The sequence below is a fragment of the Protopterus annectens genome, chromosome 2.part0 (assembly GCF_019279795.1).
Source record: "Protopterus annectens isolate FY-2018-M chromosome 2.part0, PAN1.0, whole genome shotgun sequence".
Classification (NCBI taxonomy): domain Eukaryota; kingdom Metazoa; phylum Chordata; order Ceratodontiformes; family Protopteridae; genus Protopterus; species Protopterus annectens.
The window spans coordinates 1,431,816,301-1,431,831,003 of record NC_056728.1 but is presented as its reverse complement, the minus strand read 5'-3'; the positions used below and the strand labels follow the sequence as shown (position 1 = coordinate 1,431,831,003).

Genomic DNA, 14,703 nt, shown 5'->3' with positions numbered 1-14,703 from the left:
TACATACCTTATTATATAAAAAAGCTAAGCCTGTACAAACAGTTCCTATCACTAAATATATAGGGCTTAGTATATAAAAACCTTTTGTTGTGAAAAATAAGAAAATGTTCCTCTTTCTGACCCTCTGGTTAGGATTTTCAAAATGCCAGTGCTTTTTACTGCTTGGAGTTTGAGAGGTATGACTGTCCTTGCAAGGAAGATAAGAAAAATACAGCTAGGAAAAAGGGACATGGAAGGCAGGTAAATCCAAATATTCTGATTTACTGATACAGTGCCACTGCCCCAAAGAAAACCTATAGTTGTGTAAGACGATCACCATATTAAATGATGAACAAGTAACAAAATCACTACTGCAGAAAATCACACATATATGACCTGGAATGCACAGTTCAGACAGACCTAAGTATTCCTGCTAGATACTTTAGTCTATTCAACAACTCTTGACATTGCTTTTTAATTGGTCTTTTTGGCTTTTACTGAGTAGTCCTGAACTATGAATTATTTGGATGTCATTTTGGGCTAGACAGATACATATATGTAATATATATATATATATATATATATATATATATATATATATATATATATATATATATATAATACTCATTTTAAACACAGACACACACAAAAAATGAGACCACAATAAATCATTTCAAAACTTTTCCCACCTTTAATGTGACCTATAACCTGTACAATTCAATGGAAAAACAAATCTGTTAGGGGAAAAATATAAAAAATAAAAAACATACAATATGCTGGTTGCATAAGTGTGCACACCCTTAAACTAACACTTTGCTCTGTGCACACCCTTAAACTAATACGTTGTTGAAGCACCTTTTGATATAATTACAGTATTCAGTCTTCTTGGGTAGACACCTGCCATCAATTAAAGAGACTCTGATTAACCCCAAATGAAGTTCAGCTGTCCTAGTACAATATTCCTGACATTTACTCAGTTGCCTGCTACAGCAAAAGCCATGGTTTGCACAGAGCTTACAAAGCATCAAAGGTATCTCATTGTTGAAAGGTATCAGTCAGGACAAGGGTACAAAAACATGTCCACAGCATTGGATATGCCATGGAACGCAGTGAAGACAGTCATCAAAAAGTGGAGAAAATATGGGACAACAGTGATGTTGCAAAGAACTGGATGTCCCTCCAAAATTGATGAAAAGACAAGACAAAAACTAGTCCGGGAGGCTGCCATGAGACCTACTGTAACACTGAAAGAGCTGCAGGAATTTCTGGCAAGTACTGGTTGTGCACTACATGTGACAACAATCTCCCATATTCTCCATATGTCTGCACTATGGGGTAGGGTTGCAAGACAGAATCCTTTTCTTACACAGAAAAACACCCAGGCCTGGCTAAAATTTGCAAAACAATACATCAAGTCTCTCAAAAGCATATGGGAAAATGTGTTATGGTCTGATGAGACCAAGGTTGAACTTTTTCATCACAATTCCAAAATGTATATATGGCGCAAAAACAACACTCCGCATCACCAAAAGAACACCATTCCCACAATGAAGTATGGTGGTGGCAGTATCATGCTTTGGGGTTGCTTTTCTTCAGCTGGAATGGAGGCTTTAGTCAAGCTGGACAGAATTATAAACTGTTCCAAATACCAATCACTTTTGGCCCAAAACCTTCAGGCATCTGCTAGAAAGCTGAAGATAAGAGGAATTTCACCTTTCAACACAACAATGACCCCAAGCATACATCCAAATCAACAAAAGAATGGCTTCACCAGAAGAAAATTAAAGTTTTGGAATGGCCCAGCCAGAGCCCAGACCTAAATCCAATAGAATGTCTATGGGGTGACCTGAAGAGGGCTGTGCACAAGAGATGCCCTCGGATAGACACATTTGGAGCACTTTTGGAAGTAAGAGTGGGCAAATTTTGCCAAGTCAAGATGTGCCAATGCTGATAGACTCCGACCCAAGAAGACTGAATGCTGTAATTAAATCAAAAGGTGCTTCAACAAAGTATTAGTTTAAGGGTGTGCACACACAACAGTATTAGATTAAGGGTATGCACACTTATGCAACCATTGTATTGTATGTTTTTTATTTTTTTGTTTTGTTATATCTTCTATGAATATACTGTTTGTCACATTTTCTATGCTTACTCTTAAATGTAAACCATTATCTGTATACTGTACATCGTTTTGTTACATTATGATGTAACCCGAGCAGAGCCTGTAATATGTCATTGTTTGATCAGTGTCCTAACCCAGTAAATAAATGAATAAAATGCTTACTTAACAATGCTACATGAAATCTAGAACACAACTGACCAACAATCTTTTTTTTACCTCACAAGAACAAATGCCCCCATTTAATATACTCTTTTGCTTTCACTCTATAAGGCTAAAAGATATCAAAGCCCTTTTTGAGAAAATTCCTGAAATCACCCTCTGAGGATCAGGCACCTAATTCTCTGATTCACTAAACTTTGTATTATTTCCCTCCAACTTCAGAATTATTTTATCTTTACTGTCAGCATTGACTGATTTAATGCCCACCAGTGGTCAGTTACTTAGGTGTCACATTCCTAACTGCTAGTACACTGGACAGCAACTGCCTATAGCTGACAGTAAAAGGCAAAGTGGAATGTGATGGACTCCACCTGAACTATAAAGGAAGTTTTTACATTTCTTGTTCAGCTGTCCCACGATTACTATGCTTGAATTTGGCAATGAATACCTTAAACTCAATATCATGTTTATGTGACAGCAGAGTAAAAGCTCTGTTTGTGGGCTACATTTCAAATGATATCAGTTTAAATAAGACATGGCAGCCTACATACATCTAAAGCTACTGGTGGGATTAACAAAACATCCCAATTAACACTGTTGGCTTTAAAATGCTAGTGTCCACAATATTGAAAAAAACCACTGTTAGACCTCACCCCAAAATATGCAATCCCACATCTACATCTGACTTCAGACCCATTTCTATCCTTTCAATGAATGGTAAACTATTAGGAAAAAAACATATACTCCAAACTTCATCCTACTTACAAACTATGAAGTTTTATCCAGATACCAATAACTTGCATGATACTCACTGGCAATATTCAAATTAACAGGGATAAAGGCAGCCTGACTGGCATTATATTCATCATTTTGAAGTGTTTGGTATTATGGACCACAATCTCCTTCTTGAAGCACTCTTAGTTGTAAGCCTTACCATAAAGCCATAAAATGGTTTGCATGCCACCTATTCAACATAATTTTCTATGTAGATATTGAAAATAATTACTCTACATTAACTGCTCTCTAAACCAAAATGATCCATATGGCTCAGTACCATTCCTGCTTCTCCACTATATATTTCTAAACAGACTCTTTGTTGGCATGCCAAAATTTCAAATAATTCCAGATATGGCAAAAGATATGACCAGCCCCTTCTCCATCAACCCTCAAAAGCAATTTGAAACTGATGTATTCAAGATATCAAACTGGCGTACAGACAAAGCCTCTATTCTTAACCCCTGAAAAACAAAAAGCATTATATATGCTACAATAAATAAATAAAATGCAGCTTAGCCCCTCAAAACTGGCACCTTGTTGAACCCACAGTTACAATGCTTGAAAACACCAAATACCTCAGAATATGGTTTGACAAATGCCTATGCCTATCATTAGTTTTGTCATTGACCAAACAAAATCCAGATTTAGAGAAACTCCTTTTTCATCTATAGAAATCATTTTTTTGCAGTTTTTGTACCTGCTGCCTGCCAGTCATCAACCCTCTCCAAATCAATATACACATGCAGTTTCAGTGATTCATTGTGTGTGTATTAACCTAGGACTTCATAACAGATCATTACAGGTCAATTTCCATGAAGACAATGTCCAGAAGACTCTGACCCATAACAAATATTCAACTTTCCCTTAAAACACGCCAAACTCTCTTGCTTGTCTAATCTCAAATGGCAATCTATTTTTCCTTCTCCCAATTCTTACCTGAAAGGAATTCCTACCTATTTTTAGAAAAAACAAGATTTAGTAATGCACAATTACTCCCAGTATGCCTATCGTGTCTCAAAAAAAACTAATCTCTATTGTACATTCAGTTACTTAATCATTTAGACTTTTATATACACAGATAAGCCCACCTCTCAACCACCCATAACAGACTGAGAACAACTTCAGTTCCTTCAAGCATTCTTCCAATTTTAAAATGTTTATTCCCGTTATTTTTCCAAAGTACTTCTGGTTTCTTTCAAATCTGATAATTTTTGAATTACCAAACATACAAAATCCTTTTTCATACCCCAAAACTGATGTGACAATTCTCTAAAATATCGTAACATCACCTTTTCATCAATACAGGCTATTGTTCTTACTATAGTTTAGATGGGACAATAACATTTTAAATACTTTATCAACACGGCTGTTAAATTTTACATCTGCATCAACCACTATTCCCAGATCATCACATTCTTAACAGCTTATAATTATTATGCTGTGTGAACAATACATGTATATTGCTTTTTAATACCCATATGCATAACAGAGTTCTCCAAATTTTAGGTAAGATACTTGAAAACTGGAATATTTGCAACTTTCCCATTACCTGCAAATATGTTATGCTACACATACAAATAAAGATTCCATTCAAGTAGGAGCCCTATAACCACTCTGGACCATAATCAAACACATTTTAAAAAATAACAAAAAGCACGAAGACCAGCTCACAGGAACAGACCATACTCCTGTGAGCTGGTCTTCCTGCTTTTTTATTTTTTATAACTTTTATTCATGTTTTGTGCTTTAAACACATTTTACTTAATGTTGACAAGCACTACCTCACAGGATCTATCTTGGCATAGTTTGATCATACCCTTCTACACAATGATTCAGCAATGCAGGCCTTAGTCCCACAGCAACAAACTGGTTTAAAAATTACCCTTGGAACAGACAATTCAGAGTCAAAATCAAATGCATACTTCCATAACACTTTCCACTCAAGCAGCTGAGTACCTCAGGGCTCTGAACTTGCTACTCTACTATTCTCTTTTTTGTCAACCAGTCCCCTTCAATTTCCCTTCTACTACTACAAGACTTTATACTTGGTACTTTACAGAACTAACTCAAATCCTGACAATATTAAAACAAGCTTAAGCAAGATCTCTCCAATCTGACATCCTGGCAACAGAATAGGAATGTACTATTAAACACCACAAAAACATATGCAATATACCTCCCACAAACTGAAATCTACACACTCTAATTGGCAAAGAACAACTTCATCAGCTAATAAACCACTGTAAATTCACATATTATTTCTTCTACTCAGGTTTGTTTGTGTCTTTCGGCTTTTCCCAGTTAGGGCTCGCCACAGCGGAACTCCGGTCCGCTAATGATTGGTAGTGGATCTTTTTATGTACCGGGTTACCAGCTCTGACGCACAGCCTTCAACGAAAGCACGTCCCATTCATTTATGCCTCCACACAGAAGACGCTCTAGCTGAGAATCGAACGGGACAACGTCTTGCTAGGAGGCGACAACGCTACGGCAGCACCACCACCGCTATTTCTTCTACTCAGGTATATGGGTTAATCAAAATATATATCTTTTAGCATTACATTTATCATGCTGAAACATAGATAAAGATTTATTCTGAGGCAAAATAAATGCCGCATTTCCTAGCCCTTAAAGGTGAAAGTGCTACAGAGAAGAGAATCCTCCTTCCCCAACTTTAATATAGCCTCCTACTACTTACAGCAGCTATTTTCACTAAAAACTCATTCTACTCTACAAACTACTGCCAGGAGTTTGTGTCACTTTATTACACTAGCACCACAGACAGAACACAACTGTTCTGTCCTTTCAAATGACAACTATCTCCCATTAAGCAAAGATGTGACCTCTTCCTTCAAGGTTCCCAGGACAACAAACTAACAGTAATGGATTACTTTTCCTTTCCAGACAGCAAATTTTCAATAAGGAACACAAACTACCAGTTAAGTTCTTTAATCTCGTCTACATCCTCGCTTCAGTCTCCTTTTACAAGACTCCATAAAATTGACCCACAGGATCTCTGAACTAACACTTACTCTATGGAAATCCATTTCACACAACAGCAAAAATATTAGTAGTTATTATGAGTTCACTCAACCATCATCTAACTAAATCTTCTAGCTGTAACTGCTCATTCAAAAATCACCCAGAACAAGCTCTTATCTTTACTCTTCTCCTGACAAACATACCACTGCCACTCACTTGAATATATTACAGGCATCTTCATCAAATCACCCTAAATGTTTAACTCCACGCTCATCTCCTCCTCATTTCATCCTATTCACTCCCACCTTTTACCACACATATCTATTTTACCTACTCTTCATCACACTTACATACTGCACTCCTTTCTTCTTTGTAAATACTATAAATATATCTACCACCTGTAACCATGATGTGTGAAACTCTTTTTCTGATTGTATTAATACTCTCACCTTTGAATTTTGTAGAATTATTTGCCTGTGTCTTATTCATTTTTATAGCTTCAATAGGCATTACAATTTTTGGCTGCATTTTTGTTATGACTGCACATTTTTAAATTGCTTCTTGTATACCCCTGGCTGAGTTTGAAGAAGGTCCAGTGGGATCAGCTGCCTACCCAATATGAGCTCAAATAAATAAATAAATAAATGATTACATACACACATGTATGCATGCATACATACTAACTAGATATGTGTACTTTTTTTTGCCACACTTATCCAGTAACCTTATAATATTATCAAAGGCTACATTTCAAGGACAGGGATCTGTGCAGTCAAAACACTGGCTACCTGTTTTAAAACTGGAATGTATAATAAAGTGGTGATAAAGCCTGTTCACTTTGAATCTTGGAGTCTCACCACCTCCAGCTTATATCAGGTAAGAACAGATGAAAAACTTCCCTATAAAATTTAAGCTATATATACAAGGAGTACCTTCTAGGGGTGACCCTGAAGATTTGGAGGAAGAATTCTCCTGATCATAATCCTGGCAAGTAGTACACCGAATATGCATCACACAAAATCCTTCTTTCTTTTTACTCTCTTAAATTTTTACAGGTACATGTCACACTGTCTACAGACAGACGTTATTATAACAAAGGAACTGACACAGGCTCAAGTTGTTTCTTCCTGGATTTTCTGCACTATGCTGAAACGTTAACTTCCAAAGGCCTTACAATCAAAGATAAGCTGTATTAAGACAGGTGTGTGATACCATACAGCTGCAGGGAGCCTAGCCTGGTTAAGAACTGCTGACATGCTAGGCTCACTGGATGATATAACCCCCTTGATCGTACATGAACACAGGACACACCAACATAGGTAACAACAAATTTGCTACTAAGTTCTTATCTTTCAGCAGCACTGAAGTCAAAGATGTTAATTCTTGTACTTGCATTTATGACTACATATCCCTGTTTTGGAAGTGATCTGATTGTTTGTATCCTGCTCAGAATCAGAGATGAAACTGATGATACACATTTTTAATAATTCCTTTGTTGTTACATTGATTTGTCTTTACAGATATTCACCACCTTATCCTTTTCTTTTGCTTTTTATCTAACTCCATTATCAGTCCTATTTTAATATAAAGTGGGTAAGAATTAAAACAGCTATGCAACTCAGCTACTTGTAGTACACAAAAGTAACAACTGTCTAACCAAAATGTAAATTGCATTAAAGTAAGACTGACAGTTACTGAAGGAAAATAGCACACAATCAATGAGCATGAGCACTTAGTACATAACATTTCTGTGGAGCTGATGCAAAAAAGTGATGTACTTAGAGCATGAAGAAAAACAAAACAGGTCTTGTAGCAATACTGTTTTATCAGTGCCTTATGCACCAGCCAAGACTGCATGGAACACTGGCATGAGATGAGCATTGGTCTTTATGACAACAGCATCACTGATTTAAACCAGCTGAGAAATAACACACAAGCTGGTTAAACCCTAATGTTAAGAATAACGGTCATAATCACTTTCCAAGAAGAACCTGTTATATGCTTAGGCACTTTCTCTAAAAGTTGCAGCCAGTGGCATAGTTTGATGAACCAAGTGTAAAACAGGTGTAAAAAATTTGTGCAGCTTTGAAAAATCAGCTGTACATCCACTTGTCTTGTCAGCTGCTTTACATTTAGAGCCATTGGCAAAGAAAATAGAGTCAGGAAATGAAAGATATAATTGGTATGGTAATCAAGAAAAACAGATGATATTGTTTTGTACCTGATAAATCCAGAAAAAGACATCTCAGTGTTTTGGAACATTCTGAGACAGTTTCAAGTCTTTTTGGGATATAAAACTAATGAAAATAACACAAAGGCTATGGCTGTAAATTATATACCCATACATGAACTGGTATAGCAATATTCATATGTATAGCAACATGAAATGAAGTATTTAGGAGTGTGGATTAAAAACAACTTTTTTATGGCGGCTAAGGCTATGTGGGAAGAGTCCAAACATCTTACAAAAACTGAGAATCTGGCAGCTCTTGTTTGTGGATATGGCTTGTAATACACAAACAGTGAAAATGTTTTAGCCCCGTTAGTTTTATATATGGGTCAGGCATATTTTTATTAACCAGAGAAGTTGTAGACAATAATTAATAAAGAGCTAAAGGCATTTATCTGGGAGTGGAAGAGGGAAAGTCTTAAGTGGGATAAACTGATCCTTCTGATAGAACAAAGTGATTTAGGATTACCTGATTTAGAGACATATTTCAGAGATTAACAGTTAAGGCTCATATACATAGCACAAGCAGAAGGTTTAAATGGAAAGGGATGATAAAGCATGGGGAAGATCAAGAAATAAAGACAGAGTGGGATTTGGGATTTGGATGCAGATCCTTAAGGAGAATAATAACAACCATAGAATATTATATTCAAAGTATTCTAATAAATAACCCAACATGAGCATGAAGAAAGGAGATTTTGCTAATGGGGTGATTGCAAGTATGAGTACAGAAAACAGAGAAGAGGAGACTGGAATTTACTGGAGAAAACTGGCAATGGAGCCAAGCTACTGGGAGCAAATAACTATGAATGGAAAGGTAATGAAGTGGGATGAGCTGCCACCAGGTATTAATAAAAAGAGCATAGCGAACGGAAAGGAATAGGGGAATCTTAAGTGAAAGACCTGTTTTGGTAGAGTTTCTAGCCGAATCTTTAACAGAAGCTGCTGTTAAAAATGGTTAATTAATAGGGTATATATATATATATATATATATATATATATATATTACAGAAGGTTAGAAAAGATTTGGAAGACAGAGTTTGCCATGATAAGAATAACAGAAGAAAACTGCCTTAGAGACTCCAAGAAGAAGTGATTTGCTTAGAAACTGGCAAACCTAACTTCTTATCTTGAAAAAATACAAAAAGTTGGATTTTTTTTAATACCCTTGTTCTTATCTAAATAAAATCTGAGCTACCTATTCACATGCAAAGAGTGACACATTCTCTTATTCAAGCAGAAGGCTGGAAAGGAGGAGGATTTATACACTAATTTAAGGATAACTCATTTACCACTTTGGACATAAAGGAGGGATTAGACTTAAGCGAAACCCTATCCTTATGGAAGGCCAAGAAGGAAAGAACTAACATAAACACTTGCAGTTCACAGACTTTCTTGGCAAAAGTCAGAGTCACTAACAACACAGTTTTAAAAGTACAAAGTTTTAGGGAAAGAAAAAAGTGGTAGGGTCAACTTTTCCAGAACATAATTCATGTCCCAAGAAGGAGGATTAGTTTTCTTGGAGGACTAATGTGAAGGACACATTTCAAAACTAGCTTAACCTCAAATGGAGAAAACAGGGTGGATCTACAGGGAGACAAGCAGAACTGGCTGACAAATGAGCTTTAACAATCTACATTTGAACAACTCACACAAATAAGAAAGGACTGCAGGAATTCCTATGGCAAAGGGTTCCTGGTTCTTCATTTTCCACCACAACAAACATCTTTTTGATTTAGCTTTGTAAGATTTTCGGGAGTAGGTTTTTTAGAATCCTGTAAAACCTGAAACAGGTCCTCAGAAAAAGGGTGTCTGAAAGAAATTAAAACTCTGTCACCCAAAGAGTTAACTGTATAGTTTGGTGATCAGGGTGAAATAGAAAGCCCTTGCTCTAAGTGAGCAATTACACGCTGTGGGGTACACTGTATGATTCCCTCTGGCCAGATGAAGAAGAAGGAGAAGAGAGTGTTGTCTGGGCCAGAAGGGAGGCACCAACACGATTGCTGGCTTGTCCTTCATAATGTTTTGAAGTACTCATGGCACAACAGAAGAGAAAGCATAGACAAATCTCCTTTGCCATGACAAGGACATGGCATCTGACTTCCATGGCAGTGGACTTGGGTCTTCTGGGGGAGGAAAATGATCTGGTGAGTGCCCCACTGGAGAACAATGTCCAGGAAAACCTGTTTAATATCCACTCATGAGTGCCTAACCTGAATCTGATCAAGGTGTCTGCCACTGTGTTCCTCTCTGAAGGAAAATTCACCACTTGATGGATAAGGTTATGTTAGACAGCAATCTTCCATGCTATCAAGGCTAGTTTGTAAAGGCAGTAAGAGTCGGTTCCCCCTCTGCTTGTTTATGTACCACATGCCTGTGGTGCTGTCTGTGGATATCCTGAGGAGGCCTAGGGAACAGAAATTGTCTAGAGACATAAGAGCCAGAATCATTTTCTTTATGTTTATGTGCTCTTTTATGTCTCTGGATGAGCAATCATCCTGAACATTGAAACTGTTGGAACGGACAGAGGGACTGTGAAGGTACTGACTGTTCAGCGATAACATGAGCAATTGGACTGCTAAATCACTATACAAGACCCCTCAAATTAAGAATATCATATTTGTGGGGAAGACTGGTATACTTCCTCATCCAATATTCTGCTACTAATGGTATGCAATGTCCTCCTCTTCCCATCTGTATGTAAACTGTTGCTTCCATGGATTGGTTCATAGGTAGTTACTAAGCATGTGGTCCAGGAGACCATTAAGGAACCTAGCTCAAATTCCCAATTGCTCCAAAGTATTGTTTGGTTAACTGATTTGCACGGCCAGCCTTTGGTCAACTGGTGCCCTAGGCAAAAGGTCTCCACAGCGCCCCCCCACAAACACACATACACTACCTGGTGCCCCCATTCTGGTCTGCCTACACCATCTAGATAACTGGAAAAGTGCCCCTGCTAGAGTGACACCCTAGGCAGATGCCTAGTTGGCCTATGTCTAAGGTCAGCTATGCTGACTTCCTCAAGGTCATACAGTGCGCAAATGAAGGCAGAAAGATTCAAATGCCATACCTTTGGAACTGGAAGCAGCTCATTAGTAAGAAGAGCTGTATTCTTTGTGGAAGCTGCCAGATTAGTCAACCTAAACACAGATCAATTCTCAGAAGCCAGTATTATAAGCAGAACAGAGTGACTGAGGGGACATATAAAACATCATATAAAGGCAACTCAAAGAAAAGTCCACTTCCTCCAGACAGGAACTATAACAGCAGAGAGTATTCCATACCATAATCCAAACAAAACAAAATGCTAACATGACTCAAGTTAACAACCATAAGTAAGGGTCTATGATTTCTGTCAGGAGTCAGTGGTGAGCTAACTTAAGTTCTAGCAGTCCCATTCCCACAGTCAAGAAGAAGAGCTGTTGAAGAATGCTTCATCCTTTTCTCTTCCTGGCAATCCTACATCTCTCAAGTCTATTTCCAATCCAGTATGTAGGCATCAGTATGCATCTCTGAGTCTTGACAAAATGGTGGCCTTGGCAGAGTTAAAGAAAGAGTACTGAATGCACCAATTCTAGACAAACAAAAATGGATTTTTTGTTTCACTCTTCCCACACCTTACTGCTAATCCTAGGCTCCCTTCATCTACTCCATTTATTCTGTCATCATACGTTCCCACATATGTGCTGACACCCCACTGCTATCCTTTAATGGAAGGGTCCTCCCCTGTAAGAAAATCACTGGCTCAAACAGCAGTACTGTTCAACATACCTGATGGAATAAGCTGCAGCTAGATTAGGTGTATGTGCTTTTATGCCCAAAATACTTTCACAAGTGTTGGGGAAGACAATTGAGGTTGGCCAGTCTCATAGATGTAACAGCATATTACTCAACTGCCCAGCCATCCTGTTACACATTAAGGCTTCTGTCAAATGTTCCTGGTCTCTACTGGGAACTGTGACATAAGACATACCTAAGCATACTAACACACACTCCCCCTCACGAGAAGAAGGCAGGCGGACATAAACCTTGATATTCCTCACCCATTCCCAGTTGATTCCTCCAGCACCCAGGGCACTAACCGAGCCCATTTTACTTGGGTCTGTGTCAGAACTTCATCCCTCTGTACCACTGAGCCAATTCAAAAATGGATGCTTACGCAGGAGTAGAATGTTTCTGACCATCTCACCTCAGACATGAAACATGCAAAATGCAGAAATTTCTAATGTGTGAAGTAACTATTTGCAAAACTTGCAAAACTATGAAAATATGTAAGGATTTTTGTAAAAAGTATTTTGCTAATCTTTTAAAAAGATTCTTGTTTTGGAGTTATTTATAATCACATTTTATAGTAAACCAAGAAATCTTACCTTCGTTAATACAGTTACAGAAGCCACACTGATACTTCCGCCCACCTTCAATAAACTGCATATATGGGCACATATATGCCTTGCATCGGTTGCATCTGACAGGTCCATCCTCACCATGGTTCACAAGATAAAGAGGTGTCTGAAAAAGAACGTATTTTACTTTGAGCACTGCATTTTTACAAAGTTTTTATTCTTCATTCACGTGTGGAAAGTTAAGTACCTCAGTTTTAAAATCAGATCAATTACTTTCAAAAGCTTATACAAAATGACACATTTTCCATAATTCATCAGCCTCCTGAGCAATCTTAATCATTTTTTCATCAACGATTACTGTACTCAGGGTATAAAACCCAACTGAACTTTAAAGAAATGCAAGAAAACTTAAGTTTAGTTGAGCAAGGCCCACAGTTCCTGGTTAAACTGTATGAGAAGAAAAGTACTTCATTGAAACATGCCAAATGTATTTACTTTAAACAAATAGTGTTCACAATCTGAAATACCATGGATACTAATATTACAATTACTCTACTCAGTTATATTTCTCAGCTCACAGTACTGGCAGAGGTATAAGAGATTTATTGCAACAAAGCTACAATAAACAAAGCTGCATTTTCCAGTAAAAAAATGTTTGAGAGTCCATGTAGCTGAATGACCACTTAACTGAACGTCTGTTTCAGTTAACGTGGCATAACCAGAACTAGTTTTGTAACGCAGAAGCAGAACCAGATCATGTAAAAAAAATGAAGAAGCTTTATAAGTCATTGAAATTACTTATACATAAATGCTGCTGGTGTTGTTTCTTTGTGTGTTGACAGTGATTCCTTGTCTGTAGTATTTTCACTTTTTTCCACAATCACGTGACCAATGAGCTAGTATACTTAAGTAAGGGGGTGTGGGGGCAAAATCTCCTCCATCCACGGGGGGCAGTGAAGCTTGCCCCTTTGCAAGAAATTTTGTTCGAGTCATTTTAGTTGGGTGATTGATGTTTTTATTCAATAAAATGGTCTTTCAAACAACTGAATTCAGCATTGTCGCCTTACAACAAGAGGTTCTCTGGTTCAATTCTCATCTGTGGCGCCTTCTGTGCACAGCCTGCATGTCCTTCCTGTGTATGTGTGGGTTTTCCCCGGGTGCTCTGTTTTACTTTCACATTGCACAGGCATGCAGTAGGTGGACTGGACACTCTAAACTGGCCATAGGTGTGACTGTGCATATGAGTATGTGGTATGGAAGAACAACCGCTGCAGGGCTAGCCACCTGGTGGTGTGAGTTTTTGCTCCAGTTTATTGTCACTGCTGAAGTGACACTCTAACCCCACATGTAAAAATGGGAAAAGGAGTTGTGGGCATACCTCTCAACTGTCCCGAATTCCTCAGTTTTTACTGAGTTTTGGAGTCCAAATGATTCCCGAATGGCACCCCATCATTTCCGATTTTTTCTCAATTATTTTTACATTTTCGTGCTGTTTTTGGCTGATGTCATCATGTGCACAATGACGTCAGCACCGTCAGTGCTACCAGCCTTTCGAAATAGCTCTGCACACATTTCCGGCTGGGCTGTTCAAATGCTGCATGCGGCGGGAACAGTTATTATCAGAAAACTTCGTTCGTTGGAAAGCAAGTCCAATTTGGAAGTCTTCGTTCGTCGGAAAGCAGTTGTTCAAATGCTGTAAGCGGCAGGAAAGCAAGTCCGTTTTGGAAGTGTTCGTTGGCAGGAAAGCAAGTCCGTTTTGGAGAAAGCAGTTTTCCGGCTGGGCTGTTCAAATGCTGCAAGCAGCAGAAAGCAGTTTCGGAAAGAAGTCTTCCGGACATTATGTGGATATCTTATGGATCTTACATAAGGTAAGGGTGGTGTGTGTGTGTGTGTGTGTGTGTGTGTGTGTGTGTGTGTGTGCGTGCGCGTTAATGCAAGTACTTATTTTCACTTTTTTATCAAATAAAGATTTAGCAATACAGAATGTCATTTGTCTATTGTTTCTTAGCATACTGAGGTATTCCTGACAGTATCATAATTTTGCGTAACATTCAGAGAAAAATATAATACATTGTTCTCCTATATAAGGGCATTTATCATGTTCCTTGTAG

General features: G+C 38.0%; 1 protein-coding gene across 1 annotated transcript in view; it reads right to left on the bottom strand.

Annotated features, from left to right (window-relative positions):
- Positions 1–14,703, bottom strand: part of SEC24D (SEC24 homolog D, COPII coat complex component) — an 866,900-nt gene that overhangs the window by 357,138 nt on the left and 495,059 nt on the right. The window contains exon 9 of the mRNA XM_044061657.1: positions 12,620–12,758. Coding sequence (XP_043917592.1) covers positions 12,620–12,758 — 139 coding nt within the window. The remainder of the gene's footprint in view (positions 1–12,619; positions 12,759–14,703) is intronic.